Below are 18,002 nucleotides of genomic sequence, written 5' to 3'. Positions count from 1 at the left end.
TGCCTTTTTTTTTTTTTTTAAACTAAATTATGAGATTATGAATTTGTCAGGTAGACATAAATTGAATGTATTTTCTCTTTATCTCTCTTTTGTTTTTTCATTTCCCTATTGGCTATTACAATTGCGTATTCCTTATCCAAAATGCTTGGGACCAACAGTGTTTCAGAATTTTTTGGATTTTGGAATATTTGCATATACATAGTGAGATATCTTGGGCATAGGACCCAATTCTAAATGAAATTCATTTATATTTCATATATAGCTTATACACATAGCCTGAAGGTAATTTTATACAATATTATTAATACTTTTGTTTTGACTGCAACTTGTCGCTTAAAGTCAGGTGTGGAACTTTCTACTTGTGGCATCATATTGACACTCAAGAGTTTCAGATTTTGGAACACTTTGGATTTTGGGTTAAGGATGCTTAACCTGTAATTGCTTTTCAGAATGATGTTTTCACATAAATGAAAGGCCATAAATTGAAAGGAGGGTTCAGAATCACTCCCTCGTTGTTCACAACTTATCAGATTTCTCCCATTACCTTTTATTTCCTGTAAAATTCCAAAATGTGGAGGAATACTAGGGTAGAAGAATAAACTTACTAATGTGATAAGTGAAATGATAGCAGTTGTGCTTAAATTTCCAAGTAGATGATTTGGTAGCTAAGAGTAATTTACAAGTATTTTAAATTTTCTACTGTATACTGAAACTATAGGGATACTTTATGGAAATTAAACTGGCACACATAAAACAGAATAATACAGATCCGATCTAATTTTGTTGTAAATGGAGTATAAGTGTTGAAGTTTTGTGGGAATGGGGGTGGGATGGTGGGAGTTAGCTGGCACCTTGGAAGCTCCAGTACTTAGGGTAGGCCTCCCAGCTGACTGTAGGAATGAGTGGGATTTGGGAGAGGTGGCAGGGAAGGGAGAGGGGATGGTGCCTGCATGGTACAGCTGTGCAGGCTGATCAACATGGAGTTGAAAGTTGCCATTGAAAGTAGATAAAAGGAGTGAATATGATGAAACTGGATAAAGAATGTCCTTGAAAGCCAGATGGTTTTAGACTTGAAAGGCAGTTGTTGAATTTTGTGGGGAGAATTTTGTGGGTTGGTGTCAGAGAGATTTAAGAAAGGCCCTGAAGGTAGTGAGGACAGCTCACTCCCAAGCCTGTCCCTTGCTGTCTTTGCTCAGGCCCCAGGGCCTCTGTGTGTCCCCTTCTCTCCTCAGTGCATCCCTTTGGTTTTTCTCCCCGTGTACATCCCCAAATTCATATTTTCTCTTTCAGCAGCCAGCCTTAAAATAGACATTCAGATTCTTTTCATATTTAGCCATCCCCCCCTTATCCTTCCAAGGCCTCTAGTGAATGCCTGAAACCAAAGATAGTAGTACATAACCCTGTATGTACTATGTTTTGTCCTACACATACATACCTATAATGAAGTTTAAGGTATAAATTAGGCACAGTAAGAGGTTAACAGCAATAATAAAATAGAACAGCTATAACAACATGCTTTCTGTACACCAGACCCCGTGACATGCAATTTACCTATGTAACAAACCTGCACATGTACCCCTCATCCTAAAATAAAAGTAAAAAGTAAATAAATGACAGTATGCCAGCATCACGACTCTTGTGCTTTGGGGCCATTATTAAGTAAAATAAGGATGATTTGAACATAGGCGCTGAGATACTACAACAGTCAATCTGGTAGCCCACATGGCTACTAAGTGACAGCATAGAGATGCTTGAGAAAGGGATTATCCCAGGTGGGATAGGGTGGGACAGCACAAGAATTTACCATGTGATGAAGAATAGCATGCAGTTTAAAACTTATGAATTGTTTATTTCTGAAATTTTCCATTTAATGTTTTTAGACTGTGGTTGACCAGGAAACTGTGGAATATGAAACCATGGGTATGGGAGGGCTACCGTACAATCCCATATAACTTACTACTTCTCCAGCCTACTATAGTCAAAATCAGGTTTGTCTCCACCACTTCACAGATAACGTATCAAGGGCCTCAGCGCCTTCACAGGACTGAATCAGTGGTCTGTTCTCATCTGACTTGAATCTAAGCAACACTGGGCATGGCTAACCACTTCTCTCTTGAAACACATTCTTCCCTGTGGCTCGAAGAGAGCATACTGGCTTCCTTTCCTCCTCCCTCCCTGGCCAGGTCTCCTTTTCTGGCTTCCCTTCTGCTTGACTTCTCAACTTCCCTCTACCCAGGCCCTCCCTGGGTTCATTCCTGGGACCCTTTTTCCCTCTGGCTGCATCCTCTCAAGTGGTACCATATGATTTGTCACCTAAAATTCTGTGTGGACATTCACCAACCCTAAAGATTCATTAGCAACTTTGTCCTAGCCCATGAGCAGTAGTTTACTGTCCAGGATTCTACTGGATCTCTCCATTTGGATATTTGATGGGCATTTCAAAGTTAACATGTCCAAAATGCACCTTTTGCTTTTCCCCCAAACCTGCTCCCCTTTTGGTCCTCCCCTCCACAGTGATGGCACTACTCCTTGTGAGCTACTTAAGCTAAAGTCTAGGCAGTGACCTTCATTCTTTTCTTTCACTTAGCCCCCACATCCCAACTCCAGCTATCAACAGTTCTTTTCAGCTATGTCTCCGGAATGCATCCCAAATCTGACTGTTGCCCGCCCCCCACCGTGACCTCCCTAGCCTAAGCCTCCATGTGGGAAAGTCTCCTTGCACCTGCTGCAGCGGCCCCTCAGTGCTTCTCTTTCCTGCACTCAGTGTCTACACAGCAGCCAGTGTGGCCTGTTGAAAACCTCAGTCACTTCATGTCATGTCTGTGCTCAACCAAAGGGGCAGTGAGAAAAGCACTTTACCACTGAGGGAAGGTGCTCCATTGGCTTCACGGAGGCGCAGGAAGAGGTTTTCCATGGGCCACCTTCTTGGTCATTTCAGCCCTGTATGCGAACACAAGAAACTAACAGCCTGCGAGACATGACTTCATCATATAATAAAACTATAAATAAAGTGTGATCTATGTGCTGAGGGGGAAGTATTAATTTTGATGAGGGGCATTGGGCAGGGCTTGGTAAAGAAGATAACATTTTTGCTGGGCCTCAAGGGGTTAGTAGATTTTCAATGTGGCTCATTGTATGGGAGAGAGTGGAAAGCTCTGGGGTGGCCGGGAGCTTTGTCTCAAAAGGCACACTGAGTGTCTTAGGGGATGCCTCTTTCGGAGAGTGCCAGGTAGTTTTGGAGCAGGGCCCGATGTGTAGGTAGAAAAGGATAGGAGTGGGTAATGAGACTGAAAAGGCAGATCAGACTTATTTTGAAGGACTTCCGATACTGGGTTGAGTTTAGAGTTGGAGTGATGCAGGACCGTCTTTAGGACATCATATCAAAACGGATTTTTCGGTGGTCAGAAAATCACTGAATGCATCCTTCTTTCTGTCTTCTACCTGATAGTAGTGTGGAAATACTAATGATTGTTAGTGAGAAATCACCTTGAAGTCTCTGGATGCTTTAAGTCTGGTTCCCAGAGGAAGAAAGCCCCCAGGTAGAAAGCCTGAACCATACAGTATGAAGGAATGCACCCCTCCTTCCCATAGGCAGGTGCCAGATGCCTGTGGGCTAAGATGGTGGTCAGTGCTGTTAATTTATGAGGAACAGGGAAGGTGCTTTGATTATTAAAGGCGTTAACCCTCATGTGCCCTTTTCTTGTGGGGGGGTGGTGTTGGTGGGTGTTAGTATGTTATTTTAAGTGATCTTTTTAATTCCCATTGTAGGATTAATCACAATGAGCGGTTGGAGTTCCTGGGTGATGCTGTTGTTGAATTTCTGACCAGGTAATTCGGCTTTTTTGTTTTTTTTTTTTACAATTATTCAATAATTACATTTTATAGGTAACATTCTTCATACTTATTGCATTGCTTTCTTTGTAATTAGCCAAATAAGGCATTGAAACACCATATATTTTATCTCTTTTGTAGAGCTCAAAAGCCACATGTCTGTGGCTCTTGCCCTGACAACTTGCACTCACTGATGCTGTAATGAGTGAGATTACAAGATGAAAGGCTGGTGTCTCTGTCCTGTCAAGTTTATGTTAAAGTTGCTTACAGCCACATGAGATCAGCTTGTCTTGGTCTAGATGCTTCAGAGCTTATATTCAATTTGTAAAGAAAGGGATGATATTTTAAAATGTCATTTCATCTTCTAGGAATTGTCTTTGATCCCTTTCTTAGTCTTTCTGATCTCAAGGGAAGTAAAGCTTACAAGTAATTTTAATGACCAGATTTTCATGTGTGCATGTGTATGTGTGTGTGTGTGTGTGTGTGTGTGTGTGTGTGTTTTCTCTCCAGAAGTATTTTAGGATCATTAATTTGAAAAGTAGGGGTAGGAAGCTGGGGCATGGTGGCTCACGCCTGTAATCCCAGCACTTTGGGAGACCAAGGTAGGTGGATCGCCTGAGATCAGGAGTTCGAGACCAGCCTGGCCAACATGGCAAAATCCCATCTCTACTAAAAATAAAAAAATTAGCCAGGCATGGTGCTGCATGCCTGTAGTCACAGCTACCCAGAGGCCAAGGCAGAAGGTTGCAGTGAGCTAAGATTGCAACATTGCACTCCAGCCTGGCAACAGAGTGAGACTCCATCTCAAAAAAAAAAAAGAAAGAAAAGAAAGTAGGGGGAGGAAAGTGTGTTTTGCTTTTCTATACTGACACAATTTCTCTTTTAAAGGGAGACAATACATGCTTCTCTTAGAACTCCTTGAGCTGTTGTTACTCTCTTTAGGTCATTTCTTTTCACAAGATGGACATAATTAGGAGAAGGGACTCCTTGCTCCAGGGGCCACACATAACTCAGTTCAAGGAAGAGCATTTGTTTCACTCCCAATTTTTAGTATAAATGTGTTTGCTCTTAGAGTGTGTGACTGATTATTCTGCTCTTTGTTGTCATCAGATTTCAGAGAAATCTTTTAACAGAAATAAATGTGAAAATGAGTGAATGGTCTAGGTTTTAGCATATTCAGATATACTGTTCTTACTGTTTAGCTTTCAAAGACTTTTAATCAGATCCTTTAGTTTGATTCAACTGGTATCCATTGTGCAGATACTGTGTGCTAGTCCTGTTTCAGTGACTCAGAGCCACAGACAAAATGTTGTGATGCATATTTATTCATGTGCTTTTTTTTTGTAGTGTCCATTTGTACTATTTGTTTCCTAGTCTGGAAGAAGGAGGATTAGCAACCTATCGGACTGCCATTGTTCAGAATCAGCACCTTGCCATGCTAGCAAAGGTATAGAAAACATCTGCGGCATTTGTAGTTACGTCTGACTTGCTCTTCTTCTGTCCATGCATAACTTTGCATTTGAATAAGTAACTCTTTAGGATATATTAGGGAAGTAATATTTTACAGACCAGGAAGTATTTTTTGTTGGGTTTTAAGGATCCAGCCTTATTAGTTCTGTTACCTTTGTGAGTTTCACCAGCAGCTAATGAACTCCACAATGAGGTAACTTGAAAACAGATGAAGAAAAATTTGACAGGTGTGCATGAACAGAGTTAAACATTTGGGGAAAAGGAACATGGGAACAAAGCAAAAGAAATGAAATATACTGTGTTTTCCCTTTGTGTAATATTTCTGTAGTATATTTGTTTTTAATTTATGTTAACAAGCCAAATGATAGCTTTGAACAGAATATTCCAGACCATTTTTTATCCACTAGGGGTACTTTATACACCTTTGAGAATCCCCCAAATCACAAGTCCTATTAAGATTTAGGGTTTAGGCTGTCCCACTAGCCTCATTGACTTAGCTCAGTGACTAACAGAACCTTTTCTTAATTCAGATTCATGCCAGGCATTTTACTTATGTGATCTGATTTGATGCTTCCGTGTCCATATGATGTCTTGTTATAATAAATCATAGCTGATAAGAACATGGACACTTGCACTGACTCATCAGGGTTCCAGTCCACACTCTTCCTCTTACAAACAGGTGGCCATGGACAAATTGACAAATTGTTCTCTTCTTCAAGCCTCTGCTTTCTCATCTGTAAAATGGAAATGATATTAGCCCTTGCCACAGAGCCTGGTTATGAGAATTAAATGAGATTATGAGTTTTAATGATTTTGTTTATAAAGTGCTAGGCATAATACTTATTTATAGTAATTATACAAAGATGTTAATAATTTTGTAGGGGCTGTTTTTATTGATGCTACCCATGTTCTTGCGATAAATCCTTACATTTTTATAGACCTCTGGGTTTATTTAATAGTAGGTAGAATGGTGGCTCTTAAATCCCCAAACACTGAGGATCCACTGGAAAAGCTCTTGTGGGTTTTGCCTAAAGTAATTTGTATATTTTCTTCATTTTGATATAAAAGTTTGATTTTGAGAGAAAGAGTAGATAAAGCCCATCCTAGCTTTATGACTGGTTTCTTAATTTGATCTTGCCAAGGCATTAATTATATTCAAGATGTGGTTAATTTAGCTTATGTGTTAGCAAGCACACATTGTTTTATTTTATTTGATAACATCATCATTGTAGCTACAGTGGTAGGCTTTGAACTGGTTTTGGAGGCATTTGAGAAAGTAAATATTGATGTCTTAATGAAAATCTGTAAGTAGCCAGGTAAGCTAACTTGGCTTTTAGCAGGCTCACAATGAATGAAATTTCAAACTGCTTAAGTGTTTGGTTGATTTAATTGTCACAATGCTTCCTGATCATTCACATAAATGCCACTGGAAGTACATATTAATAAGTGGGTTGTCACTCCGTTCCTTATTGTTGTTAGTTTAGGATGTAATGGAATGGCATAATTATTTTTCAAACACTTGTAGGGAAGATATTTACAAAGTGTGGGGAATTGCCATGGCATGAAAACAAAAGCTATTATATAACCCATTGGGTGCTGTGCAAAGCCATGACTAATGACAGAGTTTGTCCCTGCAGGGAATATTCTATGTGGTCTTCTTGCACCAAGCCCAAGGCTTGCCATTCCCATAGTACTGAACACCCAGGTAGGCTGCAGCAGAAGGCTGTGGTGGTCCCACCTTTCTTCTGTCTAGACCTGTAGTCCTTAGCCATTTGGGAGGGAAGGGAATTGATGGAAAATTGTTGACCTCTTTGAGAATCTAATGAAAGCTGTAGGTCACCTTCCAGACTAATGAACATTTTAACACATAAACAGTAGCATACCATTCTTTCCTTTTTAAAAGTTGTACTAGTGCCTACATGGAAAAATAAGGATATAGAGACTAGAAGAAGTCAGGAAATTCACATCGCAGCACTCCAGAATACAGTAGATGTTTATAAGATAAAATATGGCTTGCAGTCTGCTCACAAGCAGGGCTCCAGAGATAGCAAACAATTAGATTTTCCCAGTGAAGTTGTGAAACAGATGAAATTTACATATTCTAGTATAAACTCTTGCACTTTGGGATCAATTTTTAAAAAGAGATATTTTCTGCTATTGCATTTGTGGTAGTCAAAACTCATTTGAGTATATTTTATAATCACGGATTTCAAACAGTACAAAATACTACAGCATATATGTCTTATTTTTATTGTCTTTGTCTTTTTCCAATATAAATAAATGTGGATACTTAACACATATACTGAGACACACAAAATGTATGTCTTTTGTCTGAGGACTGGTGGAACTCATATTGTCCTAGGCTGTTCATTGACTTGTGATTTGTTCCATGTTATGTGGCACATTATTTCTTAGTATTTATTGAATTGAATTACATGGTGATGGAAATTGATTTATTGCGTATTTATGCAATGTTTGTATCTTTCTTTTTTATGGGAAGAATTTTGATTTCCATTTATTCAATCTCAGGAGTTTTACAAAAATATTCTTTCACATTGTGTCTAGTTCTAAAAGGCCAGAATTGATTTGTGTGTTGTAATACCATGGGATAAGAAATAAGCAGCCACAGAGATCAAAGTAAAGGAAAAATATGAGTAAGATAGTGAAATGAATCCAGAGGTAAAGTTAGTATGCACTAACGTATTCATCAGCCCTACCCCTAGAACGGGGCCACAAATTTGACTCTAAACTCTTCTGAGGCCAAATCAGAAAAGGAAACACAATTCATTACAAGTGATATTTTCAAAGCCCTTAAGATCTATCCAATTCATTGCTCAGAAGGTCTCACTGAACCCACAGAGATATGAGTATGGAAACTTCATAAAGGGGGACACAAATGCAAAGATAGCAGTCTCCCCCCAAAAATTAAAAAAAAAGATTTAGAGGCATAAGGCATTTTGAAGTCTTCTGAAGGTCTTCACTCTACCACATAAAAGTCTATTTTGGGCCAGGTGCAGTGGCTCATGCCTATAATTCTAGCACTTTGGGAGGCTGAGGCAGCTGGATCACCTGTGGTCAGGAGTTTGAGACCAGCCTGGCCAACATGATGAAACCCTGTCTTTATTAAAAATATAAAAATTAGCATGGCATGTTGGCTCACACCGGTAGTCCTGACTACTTGGGAGGCTGAGGAAGGAGAATCACTTGAACCTGGGAGGTGGAGGGTGCAGTGAGCCAAGATCATGCCACTGCACTGATAGAACCAGATTCTGTCTCCAAAAAACAACAACAAAAAAGTCTGTTTTGTATGGTGCTGACATTGTCAGTACCACATGACTCAAGTCAAAGAAGTAAAATTGACTTTCCTAACTTTGGGTTAGGTTTGCAATTCTCTCCCTAGGCATATTGGATCAACCCAGGGGCTTATGGTCTCGTAGCAGAGTCTTATTCCAGCCTGGACTAGTGCTTGGTCTGAACTTGAAATTGGAAAGTTCAGATCTGATCAATTCTGAACCCTACTTGAACTATTGGAGTTTGTAGAAACCTGTTTGGGAAAGAACTGAGTTAGTCAAAACCGAGCCATATGTATAGGACTTCTAATGAATGGTAAACTAAACTCTCTCTTAATATACTCATATGAGGCCAATAGATTTGTAACCATTCTCCCACCCCCATCTTGTCTCCACACCAACCCTCTGCAAGAGATGGTGAGTTACTGTAGTTAAGATTTTGGCAAACTATTCCTTACGTTTTGTCATTGTGAATGTTGCAGAAACTTGAACTGGACCGATTTATGCTGTATGCTCATGGGCCTGACCTTTGTAGAGAATCGGACCTTCGACATGCAATGGCCAATTGTTTTGAAGCATTAATAGGTAATTTCTCTCTTCTTATTCTGCTTTCTTGCATGTCTAAACAGTCTGGAGAGCACATAAAATTTAGTGTGGAAACTTGGGACAGAATTACATGTTCCCAACGCACATGAGGTTCCCAGTACGACACCTACCACCTTATATTATAGTTATTTTAGTTCCTTCAGAGCAGTGAACATGCCTCTGTTTTTTTTTTTTTCATTCTTACTGCCTGAATTGGTGTCTGATGTCATGTAGATGCTTATGAATTGAAATGAGGTGAATTAATATGCAGATGGATTACTTTCCAGATTGATTCAGGATCACATACATAAACAAACAAATTAGGTTGCTGAGGACTCCAGTGTTGCTTTTGATTAAACTATTTGTAAGATTTCTGTTTTAAACATCTTGAGAACATCACATTTTTTAAATCCCAGGGTTTCACTCTTTATAACTTATTGATTCACTTGAAGCAAGACTGATGTTGACATTTCACTCCTCACTAAGGCACTTTACTTCCTTGGCTTCTTTTTGACTGTAATCAGAATACAATTAGCTGTTGGTACAGGAAAGTTAGAAGAGTTAATTAGCTGGTGATTGCAAGTATGTATGCTTTACAATGAAAGGTTACAGTAGATTGACAATTTGATTTTTTTTAAGGTGAATGAACAAGTACATTTTCAGAGGGCTTTGTTCTTATCATTTTTGCCCTCTTCCTTTGAAAATGAATATAAAAGCTTCCCATTGTAGTTTCATGCTGATGATAGTGGCAAGAGAATGTTTGATAATTATCCACAGTCTTTTTACAGCTATGTCTGTTTTTCACAAATATGTCTATTTTCAAAGAACTTGTCACATGGAATTACTTTGCTCTGTACACATAATATTTTTGACAGTTGGTGTTGCCATTGCCTCCAGAACCAGCCAGACATAATTCAATTTCCTGTTCTATCATTTATCAGATCTATGTCTTTGGCAAGTTACCTAATCTCTTTGATCCTCAGTTTCCCCATCTGTGAGATGGAGATAGTATCACTTACCTCACAGAGTTGTTATAATGATCTTAATATCCGATTCTGGCAGCATCCAATCCAGAGCAAAGCTCTACTTCCTTAAACTGTCCCCCCAAATCAACTAATGTGAGCCTAAATCCTCTAAGTCGTTTCTTACACCTTCCTACTGAGGTACCCCATGAAAGTGAAGATAAGAATGTGGAAATGCTTTGCGTGGTACCCAGGGCATAAGTGGTCCCCCAACCACAACAGCTACTACCCCTGTTACTCTTACTATCATTGTTAATACATCTATCAAGAAATAATAAATGTCTTTAGTTGTCAAAAGCCCTGATAACTAAGTGCCTTAACATTTTACATGGAAAAGTAGCCTTTCTGAAGACAAGTGTATTTTGATTTCAAGAAAATATGACTACTCCATTTCAGAGTTAATTGATACCCAGTTAAAATGTTACAATAGTACTTCCTGGTTATGATTCATGCAGTATGTGTGCCCAGTGCTTAATTATTTCAAATTAAAAGTAAAGCTTCCCCTGATAGTTTGTTTGCAGATGCCTTCATTGATCTATTTTTTTTCCTTAGGTACTTTTATATTTTTGGTCTGAAACATAAACTATCAATGCATAAAATACAGCAGAACATTTTCTTTACTAAAGTCAAGTATTTGTGCATTGTTCCCTTAGTAAGGCTTTATACCTTTACCCTTCACGATAGTTAATCTCTGGCCTCTCTTACTTACAATATTAGATTTAGATTAGTAAATTGAATTTCATATTATTTCAGTCTAATTTGTAACACAAAATATAGCAAAAAGAGGGAAAATGTCACTTTTAAGACAGTTGCTTCTTAACATGCTGATTTGTTTTCTGTAAGTGGTTTTTGGCCTGCCTCTTTGCTTTTTATAGAGATACGTAATTTTCTTTGACGATTGATGGAGACTCCCTTTTGGCATTCTCTTCCTTTCATCTAGGAGCTGTTTACTTGGAGGGAAGCCTGGAGGAAGCCAAGCAGTTATTTGGACGCTTGCTCTTTAATGATCCGGTATTTATATGGAATCATTTGATTTTTATGTTATATATCATTACAGAATATTTTATTTCAGCTGGTCTTTGCAATTTGAAGAGAATACAGGAGAAACAAAATGCCAAATCTACCATAGATGGGACATTTAAAGTAGACCAAAATAGCTTATGCAACTCTTGCAGATGGAAAGTTCCATGGACCTTTACACAAGAAGTTTTTCTTTCACCTGAACCTTGTTTTTCCTCATGATCACTTACAAATTAAATATGAAAACAAATGTAATAGGACTTCGCTATTTTGAAGTGTCTTGAAGTTAATTGTGATTTTATATTTTAGAATCATTGGGTATCTACCCCATGCAGGCTTAGTTGAAGTAATAGCCTTTTGGCTTTTCCGTGTATGATTTGTTTTTATGTAAATTATGTAGACTAGATAAATGTTTATTTACTTTAGAAAGTTCATAGGGAGTTTCTGATAGGGGTATGAATAAAGAGTATGAAAGGACTTTTTTTAAAGCAAATTATAGTTTAAGAAAAAATGATAGAGTCTAAAATAGTTTCTGTTGTTACTTAAACATTTAGCTGTTAATATTGCCAGAGATACCTTTTTAATCCTGCATATAATGGAACACACTGGATGCTTTCTGCACCAAAACAAGTCAATTTAACATTTAAAAGGAGAAGCAACTCTGTATTCCAAATTGAAATGTCATTATAATTGAATGAAATAGCCCTCATGGAGCAATAAAGAACACAGGAAGCCAGTTTTAAGCCGCTGTGAAACCTTCAGCTTAAATGGCTGTCAGACGTTATTACTGTATTACTTTGGGTAGTTTTTAAAAGAAGGATCAATAGTTTTGAAAAATATGACCTGGGCAATGTTCATATCTGGTAATTTGATTTTTGTATTTGTTTTTCTAGAGATATGTGATGATTTTTACATGTGTGAATTTCCTCATTATGGGAAGGTTGTCTACAGGTGTTCTGTGTCCCTCATTTTTACCCTGCACATGTAAACACATGTGCATCTTGATTTGCATCTGTAGCAGATGGTGTGTGTTTTAAGACCTCCTCTCAAATCTTAAATTTTCTTTGTTCAGGCCTTCACCTTTTGTGGGTCATTTCAGCAAGCTCTTTGCTCTCTTCTTTCCTTCCTGCAGTCTTGCCTCGGTGCCCCCTAGCACCCTGCAGACTCCTTCCCCCACCCCCATCTCTTCCCTGTCCCCTTCTCCTATCTTACCTGCATCCCCCAATCCACTGTGTTCTGTTGTTCTGTTTTGCTGCAGTTTTCTATTTGTCTTCTTAATTGCATCAGTGTGTGTTTAAGATTCTTTTCTCTTTAAACTGCTTCTCTCCCAGTTGTCTACTTAGCGAGCTTATCTTGTGTTTCCAGTACCTAGTGCAATGCTGGCATGTGCAGTGTTTCATACACATTTGTCAGAAGAGTGAAGTGAATAAATGAATGGATTAAAAGCAGAGCCTGAACATTATCTTACAAACAGAATGGCTGAGATTCTGAATTTGTTGTAGCGTGCCTTTTGTGAAACTGTACAAGGCTCACAATGTAGGAGTTTTCCTCTTTAGTGTTTTGAAGTACACAAACTTAGACACTCTGACTCATTTGACATCTCCGTTTTGGTTTCCACCTATGAGTTGTAGCATGTAAGAGATGTGAGCGAACCAGTGTACTTCTTTTTTTGAATAAGGCATCATGAAAGTCTAATCAGCCGAAGACAGCCAGGGACAAACTTGTAGGCAACAAAGTCAGGTTGATTGGCCGTGTTGTGGGAGTGGAGAGAGGCATCCTTTGTGAGGCCTGGGCTGGTGCTAATTCTCAGGAGGTTCTTGGCTCTGGCCAGTTTAGGGGCAGCAAGAGATTACTTTGGGATTGGGTGCCCTCAGGAGGCAGGGGCAGTTTGGCAATTGAGTGTCTGCAGTGATCCTTAGTCAGAGGGTCATAATGGCATTTACAGCAGCTGTAAGACCTTGAGGGAGACATTGTTTCCTGTTCACTTCACTGCTGGCTTTATCTATGTCTGTCCTCCCAGCCCTGTAAACAGCAGGGCTGTTTTTTTCTTTTTCATCCTGAACTGAATTTTACTCTTTCAGCCACAGTTTTGCTGGTTTTGTATTTTGGTCTTTGTGTAACCCTTCATATTTGACCCAGTACACTCAGATCCATTGTTTCGTTTTGATCATGTCAATGGCCTGCTTACAGAGATAGAGAGGTGTTGGCTGGGCGCAGTGGCTCACGCCTGTAATCCCAGCACTTTGGGAGGCTGAGGCGGGTGGATCACAAGGTCAGGAGTTCAAGACCATGAAACCCTGTCTCTACTAAAAATACAAAAATTAGCTGGGCCTGGTGATGGACGCCTGTAATCCCAGCTACTCGGGAGGCTGAGGCAGGAGAATCGCTTGAACCCAGGAGGTGGATGTTGTGGTGAGCCAAAATGGTGCCACTGCACTCCAGCCTGGTGACAGAAAGAGACTCTGTCTCAAAAAAAAAAAAAAAAAAAAAAAGAGTGGTGTTAATGTAATTTTTCCTATGCCCCTGCTTTCCACACCTTTTCTCTTTACACATCTGTCCCAGTATCTCTGACTCAAGCCTTTTCTCTGGAGCTCCAGAAATTGGAAAAAGTGTCTTTTCAAGTTGCCTCTGGGCATCTTCTCAGAGGCGTTCCACAGATACCTTTTTTCAACATGTGCAGTATTGAACCCATCGCTTTTAACCCCAAACATGTTTCTCCTCCCTTATTTTTATCTTCTAAACCAGAAACCTTAGGATTTATTTTTGTCCTAAGCTTTCTTCTCCTCTTATCTGATCAATTGCAAAATTCTATCAATTCTGACCCTACTGCTTTCATTTTTGTCCTCCTCATTTCTCCCTGGAACTCTTTACCCGGCTGCCATCCCCCACCACTCCTGTCCATCACTCATACCACATTTAGTGTTGTCTTCTTTTCAATGTGCAGATTTGGTTATGGCCTTTCTTGTTTAAAATCTTTGGTTATAACTTCCCAAGCTCTATGTACTGCATACATAGCATTTCAGAGTTTTCAGAATCTGACTCTCAGCTGTTAAAAAAAACCTTTTCCATTCACTAGGAATCACCTCATGCCTGTGTACCGTAAGACTTACTATTTTTGTGTTTCTGGTGCCCTGTTTTTGATTCTCACTCTCTACTGACTTGCCAAAATCTTCATATTCTCAGGACACATCTGAAGAGTCATCTCCTCTCCGAAGCTTTATCTGACACCTCAAGGGAGTTTTCCTAGCACTTATATGTATATATCTTATTATTACCAAGTACCAGCTCGGCTGTAGAGACCCCCACCCAGGCGGTGCTGAAGGAAATGAGAAGCAGACATCCAGATAGAACAGCAAAGTGGGTCTGTCGGGGGTGGGGGCAGCAGCCTTCCGAGCTGAGAGCCTCAAGGGCTGACAGCATTCCAGGCTGAAGGCCCAGAGTAGACTTTGACCCACGCATTTATTCTGTCTAAACAGGTGATCATTATTAACAAACAGGTGTTCAGTATTTTCTCATAACACAAAACATGCCAAGTAGGCAGCTGGTGCCTGCTTACCACTGATCACAAACAACCTAAGAAGTATTCTCCACGAGGGAGCCCCAGGAGCTGGGTCAGATAGCTTAAATAACTGTTTTATCAGGTATATAATATTTATATATTGTCCTGCCACTTTGGAATGCCCTAAGTAGTTTTCTAACGGCAGGGGGCGTGGTGGCTAGGTTTTCCTTGCCATCGTTCTTCCTAGCAAACAATATATTCTGTCATACACTCGGCATTCATCAATATTCATAAACTTTACATTTCTCAACATCAATATTCATAAACTTAACATTTCTCAACACATTATTATGAGACTTACCACAATGTATTAAATTGTACGTATTTAGCTTCATTCTTTCCTACTAGGTCCCTTTGAGGACAGAGCTAGGTATTCAATAAAAATATGTTGCATGAGCAGATGACCTGATCAGAATATTTTCCAGAAGAGCCAACTAAGGGTGGAGACCTTGCCTAAGGTCCTTGAGCTAATAAATGGTAGCACTGGGGTTCCAATCTAGATCTTTTCAGTAGATATTCTCTGACACCAAGGTGCAGCACAACCTTATCTTGGTGTCTACAGGGTAGATTAAAGGAAATGGACAGAGTTGCATTAGTCTGGCCATGGGGTGTTATGCTATTACACCAGGATGAGTGGCAGCAGAATGAAAGGAGAAATCACAGTCTTGTTTGGGTATAAAACATGAAGGAGATAGAAGAAAAGTGAATCAAGATCCCTGGGAATTTTGCACCTCGGAAATCGGGTTGATTGGAAGAGATGGCTGTTTATCACTGTTGTTGTTGTCATCGTTGTTAATAGCAGTATTTTCTACGGGCCAGCTCTGGGTTTAATGCTTTGAGTGCATTGCTCAGGGTAGTTGTCAGAGAACAGCTTGAGTAGGTCCTACAGTTATCTTTGTCTTAAGCTTGAGGACATGGAAGCTGAGAGAGGTTAAGTGACGTGCCAAGATGGAATCAGGATTGGACCTAGGCAGCCTGACTCCTAAGCCTGCCATCTTCTGTAACAACAGATGCTCTAGTTTAAGGAGAAAGGTGAAAAGTTATCATTTGGTTCTGTTACATATGCGGTAATAGGTGCCCATGTGGGATTTAGAGTTATGCACTGGGAACTTAGGTCAGTGCTGCAGCCAAAATGAATAATCCAAACTGAGGTAGTAGTTAAAGCATTGAAAATCGTGGAATTCTCCAGTGGCAATGGTAATGAATAGGTCAGGCAAGGGCTGAAGTTTGATAAATGTCCACTTAGGGTGAAAGGAGGAAGAAAAAGAGCATTGAGAGAAAATTGTTAAGAAGGTAAGAGCAATCAATATAATTTGCACTACAGAGATTTCTGAATTGGTTAAGAAAAGTTCTTTAAAGTGCCCCAAAAGAAAGTTAGATATTTAAGTGCTTTTAAAAATTATCATTTAGAAAACCCTGAGTATATTTTATTAAGATATAAGATATACAAGTAATATGAGGTATTTTACTTTATCACTCTGTTACAAGTGGTACTAAATTTTCCTATACTTCTTCCCTTCCAAAAATATATATATATATTTCCTCTTAAAGAATGTTTTTGTTATTTATTTCAAAACTCTAACATCAAGGTCGGCAAATAAATTCAGTCAGAGGCTCCCTAGCATCTGAAACTAAAGGAAAAACACTTTAATCCTGAGGAAGTTCTCATTATAACTGCATCTAGATTTAACTCAGTGGATAAAATAATGTACTAGGGGTTTCTATAAAATTCGCTCATTCCAGTAGTTTAAGTAAGCATTTGTAGTGACCCACTGTAAAAGCATGATCTCATAAATGTAAAATCCTATGAAGACGACATGGGGTGTTTTCCACTCCATCTTAAAATATCTCAGATGATAATGAATTTGTGCCTAAAATAAAGGACATTTGAGATGAGTTTTAATTACAAAAGGCACAGCTGATACACATTTCTGGATAATAGTAAGAGAAAAATATGATTAAAAGAGCAGCTTAGTGCAATGTATTAGGTTAAGCAAATGTGTAACTTAGTTTTAAAAGGTGTCTGACTTCTGGGGCTAGAAGTGACTCTCTTCCCCCCTAAATAGGCTAATTGGAGTCACTACAGGCAGTTTGAGTGGTGAATACAGTTAAAAAAAATTAGTTTGCCAGCACTATTGAATTTGCCATAAGTGGAGTCAGCATCTGAAATAGTTCAGTATTTCAAATAATGACATTTTATTTAGTACTCTAGAGTGCGTTAAACGGCTCCCTTGAGCATTAAAGGCATCACTCCATTTTCCAGGACCTGCGCGAAGTCTGGCTCAATTATCCTCTCCACCCACTCCAAGTAAGTATGACCTCCCTGTCTGCAGCGAGCTTTGTAGCCCCAGCTATTCGTGTTACTTTCCTTTGCCTTCTTTTCCTTTCCCACTTTTACCTTTTGATTCTCTTTAGTGGCATTATGCCTTTAAGCTGAGGTGTCAGACCTGGAAAACTCTGGAACAAATAGTAGAATGAACCCATGCATTGTGTTTATGTGGTCTGGAATGGGGGAGGGGAGCATGGGAATCATCCTTCCTCAACAAGGAGGGAAGAGCTACCGTGTAGGTATGGATGCCCCACCACCACCAAAAGGTGATACTCAAAGTGTTAAACGTTGACTCCAGTATATCCACACACTTGCTATTGTAGGGAAAGTGTTAATAGTATGAAATCAAGTCTGAGCATACTAAAATAGTGGACCAAATACTAAATTAACATTGTTAAATTATAGTCTCATCTGGATCTTAGAAATTGAAAGCGTCAATTCAGAGTGTATAAAACTTGCTGTAAATTAAAAAATTAGTACAGTGTGATAGCTTTTCACTCCCGATTTTGGAATTTAAAAGCTCTACATATGGTGGTGACACCTATGTCTCCAGGTGGCTTAAGAATTCTTACTATTCTTTGCTTTTGTGTTTTACTTTGGGATATATGCATATATGTAAACATGCATATGTATCCTCATGTATGCATATTTATACATATATATAAAATAAATGTAATAATAATCGCTAGTGGTTGAACTCTCATGAGAGGCTTTACAGTAAGAAATGACATTAATTCAGAGTACTTTAAAACTATTTTATTAATACATGAGTGCCCAAGGTTGTTGAAAATGTTCGTTTTAATCACGCTTTTCATATTTGCTCTCTGCCAGTTGTTAAAGCCTCATTGTTGGAGCACCACCTGTCTAGTGGTATAATTATCTCCAAAGTACATTGA

General features: G+C 39.0%; 1 protein-coding gene across 4 annotated transcripts in view; it reads left to right on the top strand.

Moving 5' to 3' along the window:
* DROSHA (drosha ribonuclease III) overlaps nt 1-18,002 on the top strand; it is a 134,970-nt gene that overhangs the window by 93,767 nt on the left and 23,201 nt on the right. For all 4 annotated transcript variants that reach the window (XM_064375908.1, XM_064375907.1, XM_064375905.1 and 1 more), the window contains 5 exons: nt 3,769-3,828; nt 5,179-5,278; nt 9,074-9,176; nt 11,139-11,209; nt 17,041-17,085. In XM_064375908.1, coding sequence (XP_064231978.1) covers nt 3,769-3,828; nt 5,179-5,278; nt 9,074-9,176; nt 11,139-11,209; nt 17,041-17,085 — 379 coding nt within the window. The remainder of the gene's footprint in view (nt 1-3,768; nt 3,829-5,178; nt 5,279-9,073; nt 9,177-11,138; nt 11,210-17,040; nt 17,086-18,002) is intronic.

This window comes from Aotus nancymaae, unplaced genomic scaffold (assembly GCF_030222135.1).
Source record: "Aotus nancymaae isolate 86718 unplaced genomic scaffold, 86718_ANA_hifiasm-v0.15.2.pri h1tg000014l, whole genome shotgun sequence".
Taxonomy (NCBI): Eukaryota; Metazoa; Chordata; class Mammalia; order Primates; family Aotidae; genus Aotus; species Aotus nancymaae.
This window is presented reverse-complemented; position numbering and strand designations above follow the sequence as displayed.